At 40.9% G+C, this 14,310-nt stretch overlaps 1 protein-coding gene across 1 annotated transcript; it reads left to right on the top strand.

Annotated features, from left to right (window-relative positions):
* Window positions 1–4,788: 4,788 nt before the first annotated feature.
* On the top strand, window positions 4,789–6,624 carry LOC127130674 (uncharacterized). Its single transcript, XM_051059643.1, has 2 exons — window positions 4,789–5,868; window positions 5,983–6,624. The coding sequence occupies exons 1-2, from the start codon at window positions 4,789–4,791 to the stop codon at window positions 6,622–6,624; spliced, it is 1,722 nt and encodes a 573-aa protein (XP_050915600.1).
* Window positions 6,625–14,310: the final 7,686 nt, after the last annotated feature.

The raw sequence follows: 14,310 nt of genomic DNA on the forward strand, positions 1-14,310 counted from the left end.
AATTAGAATTGTGTTGTTTTTAAATTAAATCACTATATTTAGTTTCTTTGTACCTAAGTTAGAATTATGTTGTTTTTAGATTAAGTCATTATACTTAAGTTAAAAATGTGTTGTTTTTAAAAAAAGTTGAAATTGATTAGCATAAATAAATATTGAGTTAAATTTTGAAAGCTTAAAAGGTAATTACATAATTAAAATTTAATTCAATAAGTTCCAAATAATCCAAACACACATTTTGTCTAAAAAAACTAAACTAAGTAATTACAGTGAAAAAATTGCTACAGATGGAAACAGGTTCCTAATAATCAAAAACCAAGTAGCTAGGTTGAAAACTCCCAAGACCAGCGCGCCTCCAAGTGTGCTTTCGTACAACCACTTTTCCATTCCATCAAAGTCTCTTTAGAGTTGTAATCTGCAGAGAACAAAAACAGCTTATTTAAAAAGCACTTTTCAAAAGCACTTAGAGAACTGAAAAACAACTAAAAAATTACTCTGATTAAAACTTTATCCATAAGGTTAACCTAAACATCCAAAAAACACTTTTGACATTAGCTTAAAACAGAACAAACCAAATCCCACATAATCTGGGATGAGAAATTCAAAAAGGAAGGAGTTTCTTAAAGACTTGATTTGGTCTTCATAAACGATTCAAGGGAGGTTAACAGGGCAAATACACAGTAAAGAGATTTTTCTAAGAAAAAAAGAAGAAGAACATAACAACAACAATAGCGGACGACAACAGCATATGCGCAGCAGGAGATTTCTTCAAAAATCCCTAGAACACACATCAAGAACAACATAACAATATTTCATAAAAAAACCTAAAGAAACCACACAGAAGATAGAAAAGCGATATGTTTTTTTTTAAACCTAGAAGAACACAGCAGGATCCTTTTCTTAAAAACACAAACACTTCCTTATAACCACTGCGATCAAAGAAGCGGATGAGGCGGAGCTAGTAACGAAGAGAAACAAAGCAGAAATGAGAGGGAAGCTAAACTTATCTTTAGTCGTCGGAAAGCACGTCACCGAACGAATTTTGGTCAGGTAGATTTCTTCACGCCTTGACCAATCAAATGCACTTTTGTATTCTCCTGTTTACGCTGATTGAAACCCCTAACGTCTTGGTTTGAAATGACGCTCCATCACCACCTAATTTAGGGTTTTTACTTTAGGGTTTTTGATCGATACGCCTCTTAGTCCGCTCACGCCTTGTCGATTTATGCTAAATCCTTGGTCTAATCGCTCTGAGCTAGCTTGGTTGATATTATTATTTGATCTAGGGTTCGGTTTGGGACCCCGTTTCGTGCATTTGAGATGAGTAATGAGGAATCTGAGTTTGGATTCGTACTTAGGAGAGTGTTTTAGTGGGGAAGGTGGAATTTTGGTTTTGTTCGCCGGAGTAGAGGGGCGGCGCCGCCGTGAACGGCCGCCCTCCACCTTCTTCTCAGGCAGATAGGTTGGAGTGAGAAGAGAGTGTGTTTGCAGAGATTTACGAGGATTTAAAGGAAGAGAGAGAAACTTTTATGGAAATGAGTTGTGTTGGCCCAACATTTGTGTTAAGTATTGTTTTCTAGGTCCGATGTGGTGGTGACAAGTGTCCCCATCTTTGAGACACTTGTCACCGTTTATGTAACTCCTTCCATTTGTCCCGTGTGGGATATTCCACCATACTACCATGTTCCCATGATTGAGGCCGCTGGATTTGGTTGACCAAGTCATATCAAAGTGATCTGACGGTCCCAGATCGAAGCCTTGAGTCAACGAAGGTTGACTAGGTCTCAGATGGGCTCTCCCTCATTGTAGGCTTTTGATTCTGGGCTTTGCATTTTTGGCTTTCTGCACCCATGTTTTTGTACGTAGGGGCACCGTTGGTCTGCTAGGCCCATTTTATGTTTTTGTTCCTATTTTGGTTATGATTAGCAATTAATTAGATAAATGTAGGTTAGTTACCTAATTAGAAATTTATTTATTTAATGCCTCATTTAATTGATATATTTAATTTTATTAACCCCCTTGCTTCATTTATTAATATTATTTAATTATTTGATTTATTGTTTATATGGGATTTGTTTAGCTTTTATCTTGCACTTGCTTGATTTAATTTAGTTGGATAAATCTTATACTCATGTCCTATTTTCCTAACGGTGTCCACCCGTCAATCATTTCAAACATTTATTGAATCATTCGAAATAAAATAATTCTCGATTCAAAGTCGAGCCCATTTTCAAAACACCTTTGTAAGTCGATCGCTTGTAAAAGCATCGCCATCAACCTCACATGGCTTACTCTTGGGCCTTGAGACCTATTCGGTTTTAATTAATCGATTAAATGGATTATTCACCAAATAAATTCAATTCATTCACAAGAATGCAAATTTTAAAACCTCGATCCGACATTGAAAGTTAAATTAAAATACTTAATCACATTTAAAACAACACTCCATTTGAAAATGAAAAAAGGGGGATGGTTTTGAGTTTTCAACTCCTCTCCTCGATTATTTGAATACGAGTTTTCTTACTCGGTTAGTCAAATGGTCGTCATTTCTAATCCATTTAAGCACAACCAAGTCAAATCCTTTTATAACAACGAACCAAAAGGGAGATAACTTTGAGTCTTCAATTTTTTCTCCATGACTATTTGAATACAAGTTCTCTTACTTGGTTAGTCAAATAATTGTCGTTCCTATACCAACTTCCAAACTCTGATTAAATCGAAATATTTTTCACAATAAGCTAAATGAAAAGGGAGTTGACTTTGAGTTTTTAATTTCACTCCTCAGTTGTTTGAACAAGAGTTGTCTCACTCGGTCAGTCGAACAATTGTCATTTTTACAAACATACAACTTAATCAAATCATTTTCATAACAAACTGTACGAAAAGGGAGATGATCTTGAGTTTTTAATTCCTCTTCTCAAATGCTTGGATATGAGTAATCTTACTCAGCCATTCAAGTACTTGTCGTTTATTCCAAAAAAACATTAACCATATACAACCTTATTTTCATGAATATTCAGATGAAACAGAAAGCGGTCTAGAGTCTTCTATTCTCTTTCCCGATTATTAGGACACGAGTTGTCTTACTCGATTATCCGAGTATTCATCATCCGTTCAAAACACTTTAAATATTATCAAATCCTGTCTATAATTAAGGATGAAAAAGAAAGTGGTCTAGAGTCTTTTACTCCCTTTCCCGACTCTTAGGATACGAGTGGTCTTACTCGACTATCCGAGTAATCATCATCCAACCAAAAATATCCCAACCAATCAAAACATCCAACATATCAACTCAATTTGTCACCCCCGTGCGACTGAAACTCTTTTAAAAAAACACTATTTAATCCTTTCTAATGCGCATAACAAACCAATGCTTAAGCTTCCGCCGAGAGTAGACAAGCCAACGTTTAGCCTTTAGGATGCGATCCAAACAGTTGTTCATTAAAAAACACCAACCAACCGTAGTTCCCCGAACTACGAATGCTCTGATTTCCTTATTACACCATAAGGATACGTAGGCCGGAGATTGCTGTATCTTCGCGAGCACACTAATAAAAAACCTCCTTTTTCTCCTTTCTGAGGTTCCCATCAATTTCTATTTACAATATATTTATAACTCGAAGATAACAAACAAACATAAATTAACACTCGAAACGCACATTAGAACTAAAAGGTTCCCGTTGAATACAACGGACGTAAGGGGTGCTAATACCTTCCCCTTACGTAATCCACTCCCGAACCCGAATATGGTTGCGACGACCATTATTCCATTTCCTTAAGGTTTTATCAATATCTCCCTATCCCTTCATTGGGATAAATAAAGTTCGGTGGCGACTCTGTTCGAACGTAATTTTTTTCGCGACCATCGCGAGGAATCGTATATTTCGAGATGCGACAGATGGTGACTCTGCTGGCGAAAAAGCTCATAGCACAAGAGAGTGAAGACTAATTTAGTTCAGTTTCTGCATTGTGTGTTAATCTTGTTTATTTATTTGTTATTTTTTTTATTCTGCTATTATTATTCTGTCATAATTATTATATTGTGATTTATTGACTATGTCTTATTGGGGGTTCTCTGGTTGGTGATACTTTGTGAGATAGGCTCTCCACTCGAGTCTGAGAAAAACCATAAGATTAAGTTGGTGGTTGCGTAGTGGGCGCCCACAAGGAGTCTTCCTTGTTGGGAAGATACGAAGACCCCGCCTAGAGGAGATTCTCTTGAAATATTATTGCCCGACGAGTTTTCGTCACGACGATAGTATTCTCAAGTTGGATCAATGACTCTAGGGACCTTTTAACCCATTATATCTGGTGGTTATGTAGTATTTACCTGAAAAGTCCCAGACTTATTGGATTAGTACGAAAGCCCCAATCAGATGAGATCCCTTGGGCGTATTACTACCTTACAGTGGTATTCCCAACCTCAATCTATGACTCTGAGAACCTTATTAGAACCTTGGACTCGAGAGTTGTGTAGTATGGGCCCACTAGGAGTTTTCCTTTTTGGGACCATACGAAGGCCTCACCCAGATGAAACTTTGTTTGGGGATGTTATTTGCAGATGAGTTTTCATCATGACAATAACTTTCCTAGATATTGATTGATGACTTTGGGAACCTCTTACCTTTAGCATTCTACCAAAAGGGTTTTGTTTAGTAACCAAGAGTACCCACTCGCATGACCTATATATCAACCTACATGTGACACGCATAATATCATTCATAGCATAGCATTCCTATTATTTTATTTCCAAGGAATCTGAGTATCATGAGTTGCAAGAATTCAAGAAACATGGAATCAAGCAAAAGAAACATTTACTCCTTCAAGTTCAAGGATCCCGATCTGAAGAATTTACGTAACTTGGTCTCTCAGATGCACCCTGTATACAGAATCAACTTTGGAAAGAATTATGGAAATTTGCTCAGCATCCTCAATCAACAAGTGGACCATACAACCTTGATCACTTTAGCCCAATTTTATGACTTACCTTTACGATTCTTCACATTCCAAGACTTCCAGCTAGCACCAACGTTGGAAGAATTCGAGCGTCTTGTTAGGATCCCTATGAAGGACAAGTCACTATTTGAAGGGACAGATGAATCTTTGCCCCTTGAGGTCATTGCTAGTGCGCTTCACATGGATGAAAAGGAAGCAAAAGACAACTTAGAGACCAAAGGGAATACCAAAGGGTTTTCACTAAGTTTTCTTTTGGAAAGAGCTCATACCCTGTTGAAGGCAGAAAGTTGGGATGCTTGTTACTCTGCTATTGCATTGGCTATCTATGGCATCGTCTTGTTCCCTAATATGGATGGTTTCGTAGACATGACTGCCATTTGTGTTTTCCTTACTAGTAACCCAGTACCCACTTTGTTAGCCGATGTCTATTATCACATAAGTCATAGGTATACTAAGAAGAAGGGATTGATTGCTTGTTGTGCTCCTTTATTGTATCAGTGGTTTCTAGAACATCTTCCGAAGACAGGTGCTTGGGTTGAACAGACAGATATTAGTTGGCCTCAGAGATTGGGATCACTCCGATCTGAAGATCTCTCTTGGTACTCCAAAGAATATATCAACGCAGACATCATATTCAGTTGTGGAGATTTCCCAAATCTACCGCTCATTGAAACTCAAGGATGTGTAAATGCTAACCCAGTTCTATCTCTCAGACAACTTGGCTACCCAATGGAAGGCCCTCCAGAGGCAAATTCTTTGGAAGCTTTCTTGTTACTTGACTTTGGGGTTGAGAATCCTAGCTTATTCCAGCGAATCAAAGAAGCTTGGAAAAATGTCAATCGAAAAGGAAAAGCTGAGTTAGGGAGAGCAAATGTGATTACAAAAGAACCATATTTTCAGTGGGTAAAGGAGAGGGTGCAGATAATTAAAATGCCATTCGTCATTCGGACACCTATACCTCTTCCTAAACCTAAGCTCACCCATATCCCTATTGAAGAAATGGAGGAACTCAAGACCACCATGGTAAAGCTAGAAAAAGAGAATGAAGAGCTGCAGACAAAACTCCAACAAACCATCAATGAGAAGAACAATATGAAGTGGGAGCTCGAGAGAAAAGAGGCACAACTTCAAGCCCACGTGGAAAAGTTCAACAAGGAGGAGCATAAGATAAAGAAGATCAAAGTGGAATTAGAACAGGCTGATCATTGTTTGGATACTCTTAAAGGTCAACTACAACATGCTCAGAAAGAATGTCAAGACAATGAGCGTTGGTGGCATCTAGCCACAAAGGAGAACAAGACAATAAGGGATACACTTGGGGCTCAGATAAAAGAACTTACAAATTCTGTTCATCAGGCAAAAGCAGAAGTAGATCAGGAGCGCCGACTCAAGAAAATAGCCATTGAAGCTTCTAGGGTGTCACCCATGGTATGGGAGGAAAAGTGTCGAGAAGTAAGAGATGCCAGGGAGTCTGTAAGCTATTGGAAGAACCAGCTAGAGTCATTACGCCAAGACTGCTCCATATGGTTGAAAGAGAGAGACTATCTGATCGAAGATTATGAATCCTTTAAGAAGACCATAGACTTCTTACAAGGGGACATGGATAAGTTTTGTGCAAAACTCGATGGGCTAGTAGGATTCTGTAATTGGGCAGCTAAAGAATTGCCATGAAGGTTGAGAGACGCAATCGAAGAGTTGAAATAATATAGCACTCCTCCAACCATAATCAATTTCGTTCTGCTCTGTAAAGGGTTGTTGAAGAGATTCAATGAGGAACTAGAAGAGCTTCAGGCCAGAAAGCCAGCTGTTTAATTTGCTTATGTCTTGAATTTTGTTCCTTTAACAAATGTACTTTTGAACTATGACTTTTTGGACCTCTATGTTATGTATTGGAATGAATGACGTTTAAAAATTACTCCATTATTGCTATTATAAGTATTTTTTTGTTTCTTCGAATTACTAACAACTAATGAAACTCGAATGACTCCCTGGAAATAAAATATGCATAACATTTGCATCTTCATTATGCATCACACTTCATGAAAATCAAAAAAAACTTACCCAACCTTTTTACCCTTTATCCAGCCACACTGACTAATCAACACCGGTACGAGACGCGAAGCAAATATAAGATGACATTAGAGCAAGTGGAGGCCAACCAGGTTACCATGAGGACAGACATCAATACAATCTAGGAGAAGATGGATCAGCTGTTGGAGACAATGCTTGCAATCGCTCAGAGAGAGAGAGGAGCGAGGAGGAAGAAGCTAGGGCAAGAAAGAATGATGGCGCACCAGGTCCAAATCTCCAAGACGAAAGTTACGTCCCCACCAAGAAGAGATTGGTTCAGATACCAGTAGGAGGCAAAGGAGATGGAGACCGTGCAGAACCTTCTGATACGGCTACTCATCATGGATCCGAAATTGGAGATGACCAGTATGATGCATTCTATATGCCTGATCAACCAAAGCCTAAGTTACTTTCAGATCCCGCTGCAGATAGGCTCTGTGCCCTGGAAAAGAAAATCAAAGCCATAGAAGGAAACAACATCTTCGGTGCTTCTGCCATGAACATGAATTTGGTATCGAATTTAGTCATCCCGGCTAAATTTAAAACCCCCGATTTCGAGAAATACAAAGGACAGACTTGTCCAAGAAGTCACCTGGTGATGTACTTCAGGAAAATGGCTGCTCATACCGAAAATGACAAACTACTTGTACACTGTTTCCAAGACAGTTTGAGTGGATCATCTCTGAGATGGTATATGAGTTTAGAACAGGGGCGAATTCAAAGTTGGGAGGATTTGGCTGACGCATTTCTCCGTCAGTACAAATACAACTTAGATATGGCACCCAACCGAATGCAGTTGCAAGGGATGGCTATGAAGGAGAGTGAGTCATTCAAAGAATACGCCCAGCGGTGGAGAGAATTGGCTGCTCAGGTAGAGCCACCATTGTCTGAGAAGGAAATGACCGGGATATTTGTGGACACCTTGAAGGACCCATTCTTTGATCGATTAGTAAGTAGTGCAGCATCTGACTTCGCACATCTCGTCACGATTGGAGACCGCATAGAGAAGGGGTTGATGGATTGAAAGATTCCTGGAGCAGTGACAACATCTAGCGCACCAAAGAAATATTCTGGAGGCTTCCCAAGGAAAAGAGAAGGTGAAACAAATGCCACATCCAGGAACTATAAAGGGAAGCAACAAGCTTCATATGGTCAAGTCACCGCCGTGGTACCTATACCCTATCAACAACCGATGCAGCAACAACAAATGTATCAACCACAACATCATCAACATCATCATCAGCAAAATACCGCACCACCAAGACAGTTCAACCAAGACCTCCAAGGAGACAACTTGATCCTCTACCAGTACCCTATAGTCAGATATTCCCATATCTGCAAAAGGAGGGCCTCCTAACATTGAGGGAGTTGAAACCAGCTGTTTTTCCGTATCCACCTTGATACGACGCTAATTCCTATTGTGAATTTCACATGGGAGCACCTGGTCATACTTTGGAAAACTGTTTCGCATTTCAGAATCGAGTACAAGACTTGATCGAAGCCAAGGCCGTTTCTTTCACTCCAAGACGCCCGAACATGAATACCAACCCTATGTCGACGCATAAGGATGCTTCCGTCAGTGCCATTGAGGAGAGTGATGAAGGCAAACTGATCTGTAAGGTTGAAGAGATTCAAACCCCTATCACCATGATAGGAGCACAATTGCTGAAGAGTGGTCTGATCCTGGAAGAACTGGTTGAGGAAGAGAATAATGAAGAGTTGAGGAGTTTTATACAACAAATGCTGGATCGAGGCGAGTTACAGATAACTTACCGTGTCAAGAGCAAGCGTTAGGAAGAGATAGCCGTGGTAGATATTCCCTATGATAAGGTCAAAGTAGAAATACCTATAAGCCCGTTGGTGATAGAGTTCCCAGCACCATTCGAATATAAAGATGAGAAGGCAGTCCCATGGATATATCAGCCCAGAGCTTTTAAGCAGGGGCAGGAAGATAAACCTTTAATGATTAACGAACCAAATGTCACTTCAATTGTGGGGCCAGTAGGAATGACGCGCAGTGGCCGGGTGTTCGCACCAAGAACTGCTGATACTTCTGAAAGAGCTAAAGGGAAGGAGGCCGCTGTCTAGATCCCCATCCCTAATCAGGGGATGCAAGACATGCACCTATCTCCTAAAACTGGTGTCACTCGTGAGGAGGCTGAGGAGTTTTTGAGAATAATCAAGAAAAGCGATTACAAGGTGGTGGACCAGCTAAACCAAACACCTTCCAAAATTTCCATGTTATCTCTCCTACTTAACTCAGAAGCACACGGGAATCCGCTATTGAAAGTATTGAGCGTCGCTCATATCACCAAGGACATAACAATATAACAGTTTGATGACGTGATAGCTTGTGTGACTACTTGGAATTTCTTGGGTTTTAATGATGACGAACTACCGATTGAAGGAAAGAACCATAACAAGGCTCTCCACATCTCTTTGAAATGCATGGATACTATACTGTCAAGAGTGTTGGTAGACACAGGTTCCTCATTGAACGTCATGCCAAAGACAACTTTGATAAAATTGCCAGTGGAAGGGATAAGTATGAAGCCCATCACCCTAATCGTAAAAGCATTTGATGGCTCAAGGCGAGCAGTGATAGGAGAGGTTGACTTACCAACCAAGATAGGTCCAACTATTTTTAATATCACATTCCAGGTCATGGATATACATCCTGGTTATAGTTGCCTACTTGGGAGACCCTGGATTCACTCCGCAGGTGTTGTCACCTTCACTCTGCACCAAAAACTAAAATCCATCACAAATGACAAGATGATTGTGGTTGGAGGAGAAGAAGATATCTTGGTTAGTCACTTGACATCTTTCCGATATATCGAGGTGGATGGTGAAATCACTGAGACACCATTCCAATCCCTGGAAGTGGTAAACATGATGGTCGTTCAACAGACCTTGGAGGTCCCGAAATCCGGACCATCCATGGCCTCATGGCAAGGAGCTAAAGCTGTTATGGGAAGTGAAGATGCTCAAGACTGGGGAAAAGTGGTGGAAGTGAAAGAGAAGCGAGACAAGTTTGGCCTGGGGTACGACCCATCATCAGACAAAGCCGGTAACCAACCTGACAAAGAAAAGATTCCATCTGTGGAGAAAACGTTCACCAGTGCTGGCCACATCTTTGGCAAGCAGGTGGCAATGATCAGTGAAGAAGACTGCAAGAAGGGGGTGTCCAGTTGGATGCGTCAAGCCGCTCCTAATGAAGAACTAACAAACTGGAAGGTTGTGGAGGTTCCCCAAATATTTCAAAAGTAATTTTATCATTTTTAGACAAAACCATGTGCTCTGCCCAAGGCACAGTGGCATGTTTTAGGGCCTCCTTTATCTTTTTAAAGAGTTTTTATCATTAATGAAATGACGTTTTGCATTCAAATTTTTGTTCCTTTTCTTTCGTTTTGATCTATTTACGAAAATGGCAATCAATTTTTATGCACGCACTTTCTAAATAAACTGCATAAATCATAACATGCAGAAACACCACCGAGACCATTGATAACGACATTGCTATGGTCCAACATGACTTTGATTTTCCAATCTACCAAGCTAAAGGCGAAGTAGGGGAAGATTGCGAACTCCCTGAAGAGTTGGCCAAATTAATCAAACAAGAAGAAAAGGTCATTCAACCACACCAGGAAGACGTTGAAGTTATCAATCTGGGAACAGAAAAAGATAAGAGAGAAGTAAGGGTAGGCGATGCGCTTCAAGATACAGTGAAGACAAGACTGATAGAGCTCCTCCACGAATATGACGACGTGTTTGCTTGGTCATACCAAGACATGCCCGGATTAGACACTGACATCGTGACCCACAAGCTTCCCCTTAAAGAAGAATGCCCTGCCGTCAAACAAAAGCTAAGAAGAACTCGACCAGATATGGCTCTCAAGATCAGAGAATAGGTGAGAAAGCAGTTTGACGCTGGTTTCCTGGAAGTCACTAAATACCCACAATGGGTTGCCAACATTGTACCAGTGCCGAAGAAAGATGGAAAAGTCCGCATGTGCGTAGACTACCGAGACTTAAACAGAGCCAGTCCCAAAGACGATTTCCCATTACCTCACATTGATGAACTGGTGGATAACACAACTCAATTCTCCGTGTTTTCCTTCATGGATGGTTTCTCAGGATACAATCAAATTAAAATGGATCCCGAAGACATGGAGAAGACCATGTTCATTACTCCTTGGGGCACCTTTTATTACAAAGTAATGCCGTTTGGTTTAAAAATCGCTGGGGCAACATATCAACGTGCCATGGTGACTCTCTTTCACGACATGATTCATGAAGAGATTGAGGTGTATGTCGATGACATGATTGCCAAATCCCAGACAAAAGAAGAGCACATCACCAACCTGGAGAAACTATTCACTCGTTTGAGGAAGTTTAGGTTGAGACTTAATCCTAATAAATGCACATTTGGGATTCGATCTGGTAAGCTTTTAGGCTTTATTGTAAGCCAAAAGAGAGTTGAAGTAGATCCTAACAAGGTTCGAGCCATTCAGAACATGCCTGCACCAAAGACTGAGAAGGAGGTTCGTGGTTTCTTAGGGAGACTAAATTACATCGCCAGGTTTATTTCTCACCTTACTGCGACATGCAAACCAATATTCAAGCTTCTGAGGAAGAATCAAGGCGTGGAGTGGAATGAGGACTGTCAGATAGCCTTTGACAAAATCAAAGAATATTTGCAAGAGCCACCGATTCTAATGCCCCCTGCCGAAGGAAGACCTCTCATCATGTATCTAACTGTGCTCGATGAATCCATGGGTTGTGTATTGGGACAACAAGATGAGACTGGTAGAAAAGAGCATGCCATCTATTATCTGAGCAAGAAATTTAATGATTGTGAGACCAGATATTCATTACTCGAGAAGACTTGTTGTGCACTCACATGGGCTGCTAAGCGTCTCAGGCAGTACATGCTAACTCACACAACTTGGATGGTATCTAAAATGGATCCCATCAAGTACATATTCGAGAAACCAGCTCTCACTGGTAGGATTGCTCGATGGCAGATGTTGTTGTCAGAATATGATATCCAATATGTTACACAAAAAGCGATCAAGGGAAGCATACTAGCAGACCATCTTGCTCACCAACCACTGGAGGATTACCAATCTTTGAAGTTTGACTTTCCAGATGAGGACATCATGGCTGTTAAGGATGTTGAAGACTCCGAACTAGAGGAAAGCCTCGAGCCAAGAGCAGGTTGGGCGCTCATGTTTGATGGTGGCTCAAATGCAATAGGCCATGGAATTGGGGCAGTGCTAATGTCTCCCAAGAATTTCCATCTACCATTCACTGCAAAGCTCTATTTTACCTGCACAAACAACATGGCCGAGTATGAAGCTTGCATACTAGGGTTGGAAGAAGCCATTGAGTTGAAGATCAAGATACTAGAAGTATTCGGGGACTCCACTTTAGTCATACATCAGATCAGAGGCGATTGGGAAACAAGACATGCTAACTTAATTCCATACCGGGATTATGTGCTGAAGTTACTCCCAAAGTTTGACGAAATCACTTTCTCTCATATTCCTAGAGAAGAGAATCAGATGGCAGATGCCTTAGCAACTCTGGCCTCCATGTACAAATTAATATGGCCCAACCATCAGCCTCATATTCAGATTAGGCGTTTTGACGAACCTGCTCATTGCCTGACAACAACAGAAGAGCCAGATGGTAAACCCTGGTTCTTTGATATCAAACAGTATCTGGAGAAGAGAGAGTATCCGGCAGGGGCTTCCAGCCTTGATAAAAGGACTCTCCGGAGGTTGGCATCAAAGTTCCTCTTGAATGGAGAAGTATTGTACAAGCAAAACTATGACATGGTTTTGTTAAGGTGTGTGGACAAACACGAAGCAGATCAGCTTATGAGGGATATACACGAAGGTTCTTTCGGTACGCACGCCAATGGGCATGCTATGGCCAAGAAAATTCTAAGGGCGGGTTACTACTAGTTGACGATGGAAACCGACTGTTACCATTACACCAGAGCATGCCACAAGTGCCAAATCTATGCTGACAAAATACATGTACCGCCTACCCTGCTGAATGTCATAGCATTACCTTGGCCTTTCTCTATGTGGGGCATCGACATGATTGAAATGATAGAACCCAAAGCGTCAAATGGACACAGATTTATCTTGGTGGCCATAGATTATTTTACCAAATGGGTGGAAGCCGCGTTTTATGCGAATGTCACAAAGCACGTAGTCACCCGTTTCTTGAAAAATAACATCATATGTCGATATGGTATTCCCAACAAAATCATCACTGATAATGGGTCCAATCTCAACAACAAGACCATGGATGAGTTATGCGCAACATTCAAGATCGAGCACCACAACTCATCACCCTATCGACCTAAGATGAATGGGGCTGTTGAAGCTGCAAATAAAAATATCAAGAAAATCATCCAAAAGATGGTTGTTACGTACAAGGATTGGCTCGAGATGTTACCTTTTGCGTTACATGGCTATCGCACGTCGATACAAACTTCAACAGGGGCAACTCCTTATTCCTTGGTATACGGTATGGAAGCAGTTCTCCCTATAGAGGTGGAGATCCCCTCGATGAGAGTCCTGATGGAGGCTAAGCTAGACGAGGCGGAATGGGTTCAATCAAGGTATGACGAGCTCAACCTTATTAAGGAGAAACGCTTGAAAGCGTTAGGTCACGGTCAACTCTATCAGAGGCATCTTAAAAAGGAATTCGACAAGGAAGTTCGTCCCAGGGTGTTTCAAGAGGGAGATTTAGTGCTGAAGAAAATCTTGCCCATTCACAAAGACTCCAGGGGAAAATGGACGCCAAATTATGAAGGTCCATTTGTGGTGGTTAGAGCCTTTTCTGGAGGCGCTCTAATTCTAGCAACTATGGACGGTGATGAGTTGCCGCTTCCCACCAATACTGATGTTGTTAAAAAGTATTTCACCTAAAAAGTGGAATAATAAAAGCCGCTAAATCGAAAACTTGAAAGGGTGATTTAGGCAAAAAAAAAAATGGCTACCCCGGTGGATCGAAAACCCGAAAGGGCGATCCAAGCAAAAATTAGGGATAAAAATAAAAGAACTTGACCCGCTGAGTTGAAAACTCGAAAGGGCGACTCAGGCAAAAATGGGTATCCCGGTGGATTGAAAACCCGAAAGGGCGGTCCAGGCAAAAGTTAGGGATTAATTCCAAGGCAAAGAGTTGTACTTACAGACATCTGACATACCCTCGAAGACAAAGAATCAATCTACCTCACTTTTCAAAAGCAAAGTGCTCGGGCTATCA

This window comes from Lathyrus oleraceus, chromosome 3 (genome assembly GCF_024323335.1).
Source record: "Lathyrus oleraceus cultivar Zhongwan6 chromosome 3, CAAS_Psat_ZW6_1.0, whole genome shotgun sequence".
NCBI lineage: Eukaryota > Viridiplantae > Streptophyta > Magnoliopsida > Fabales > Fabaceae > Lathyrus > Lathyrus oleraceus.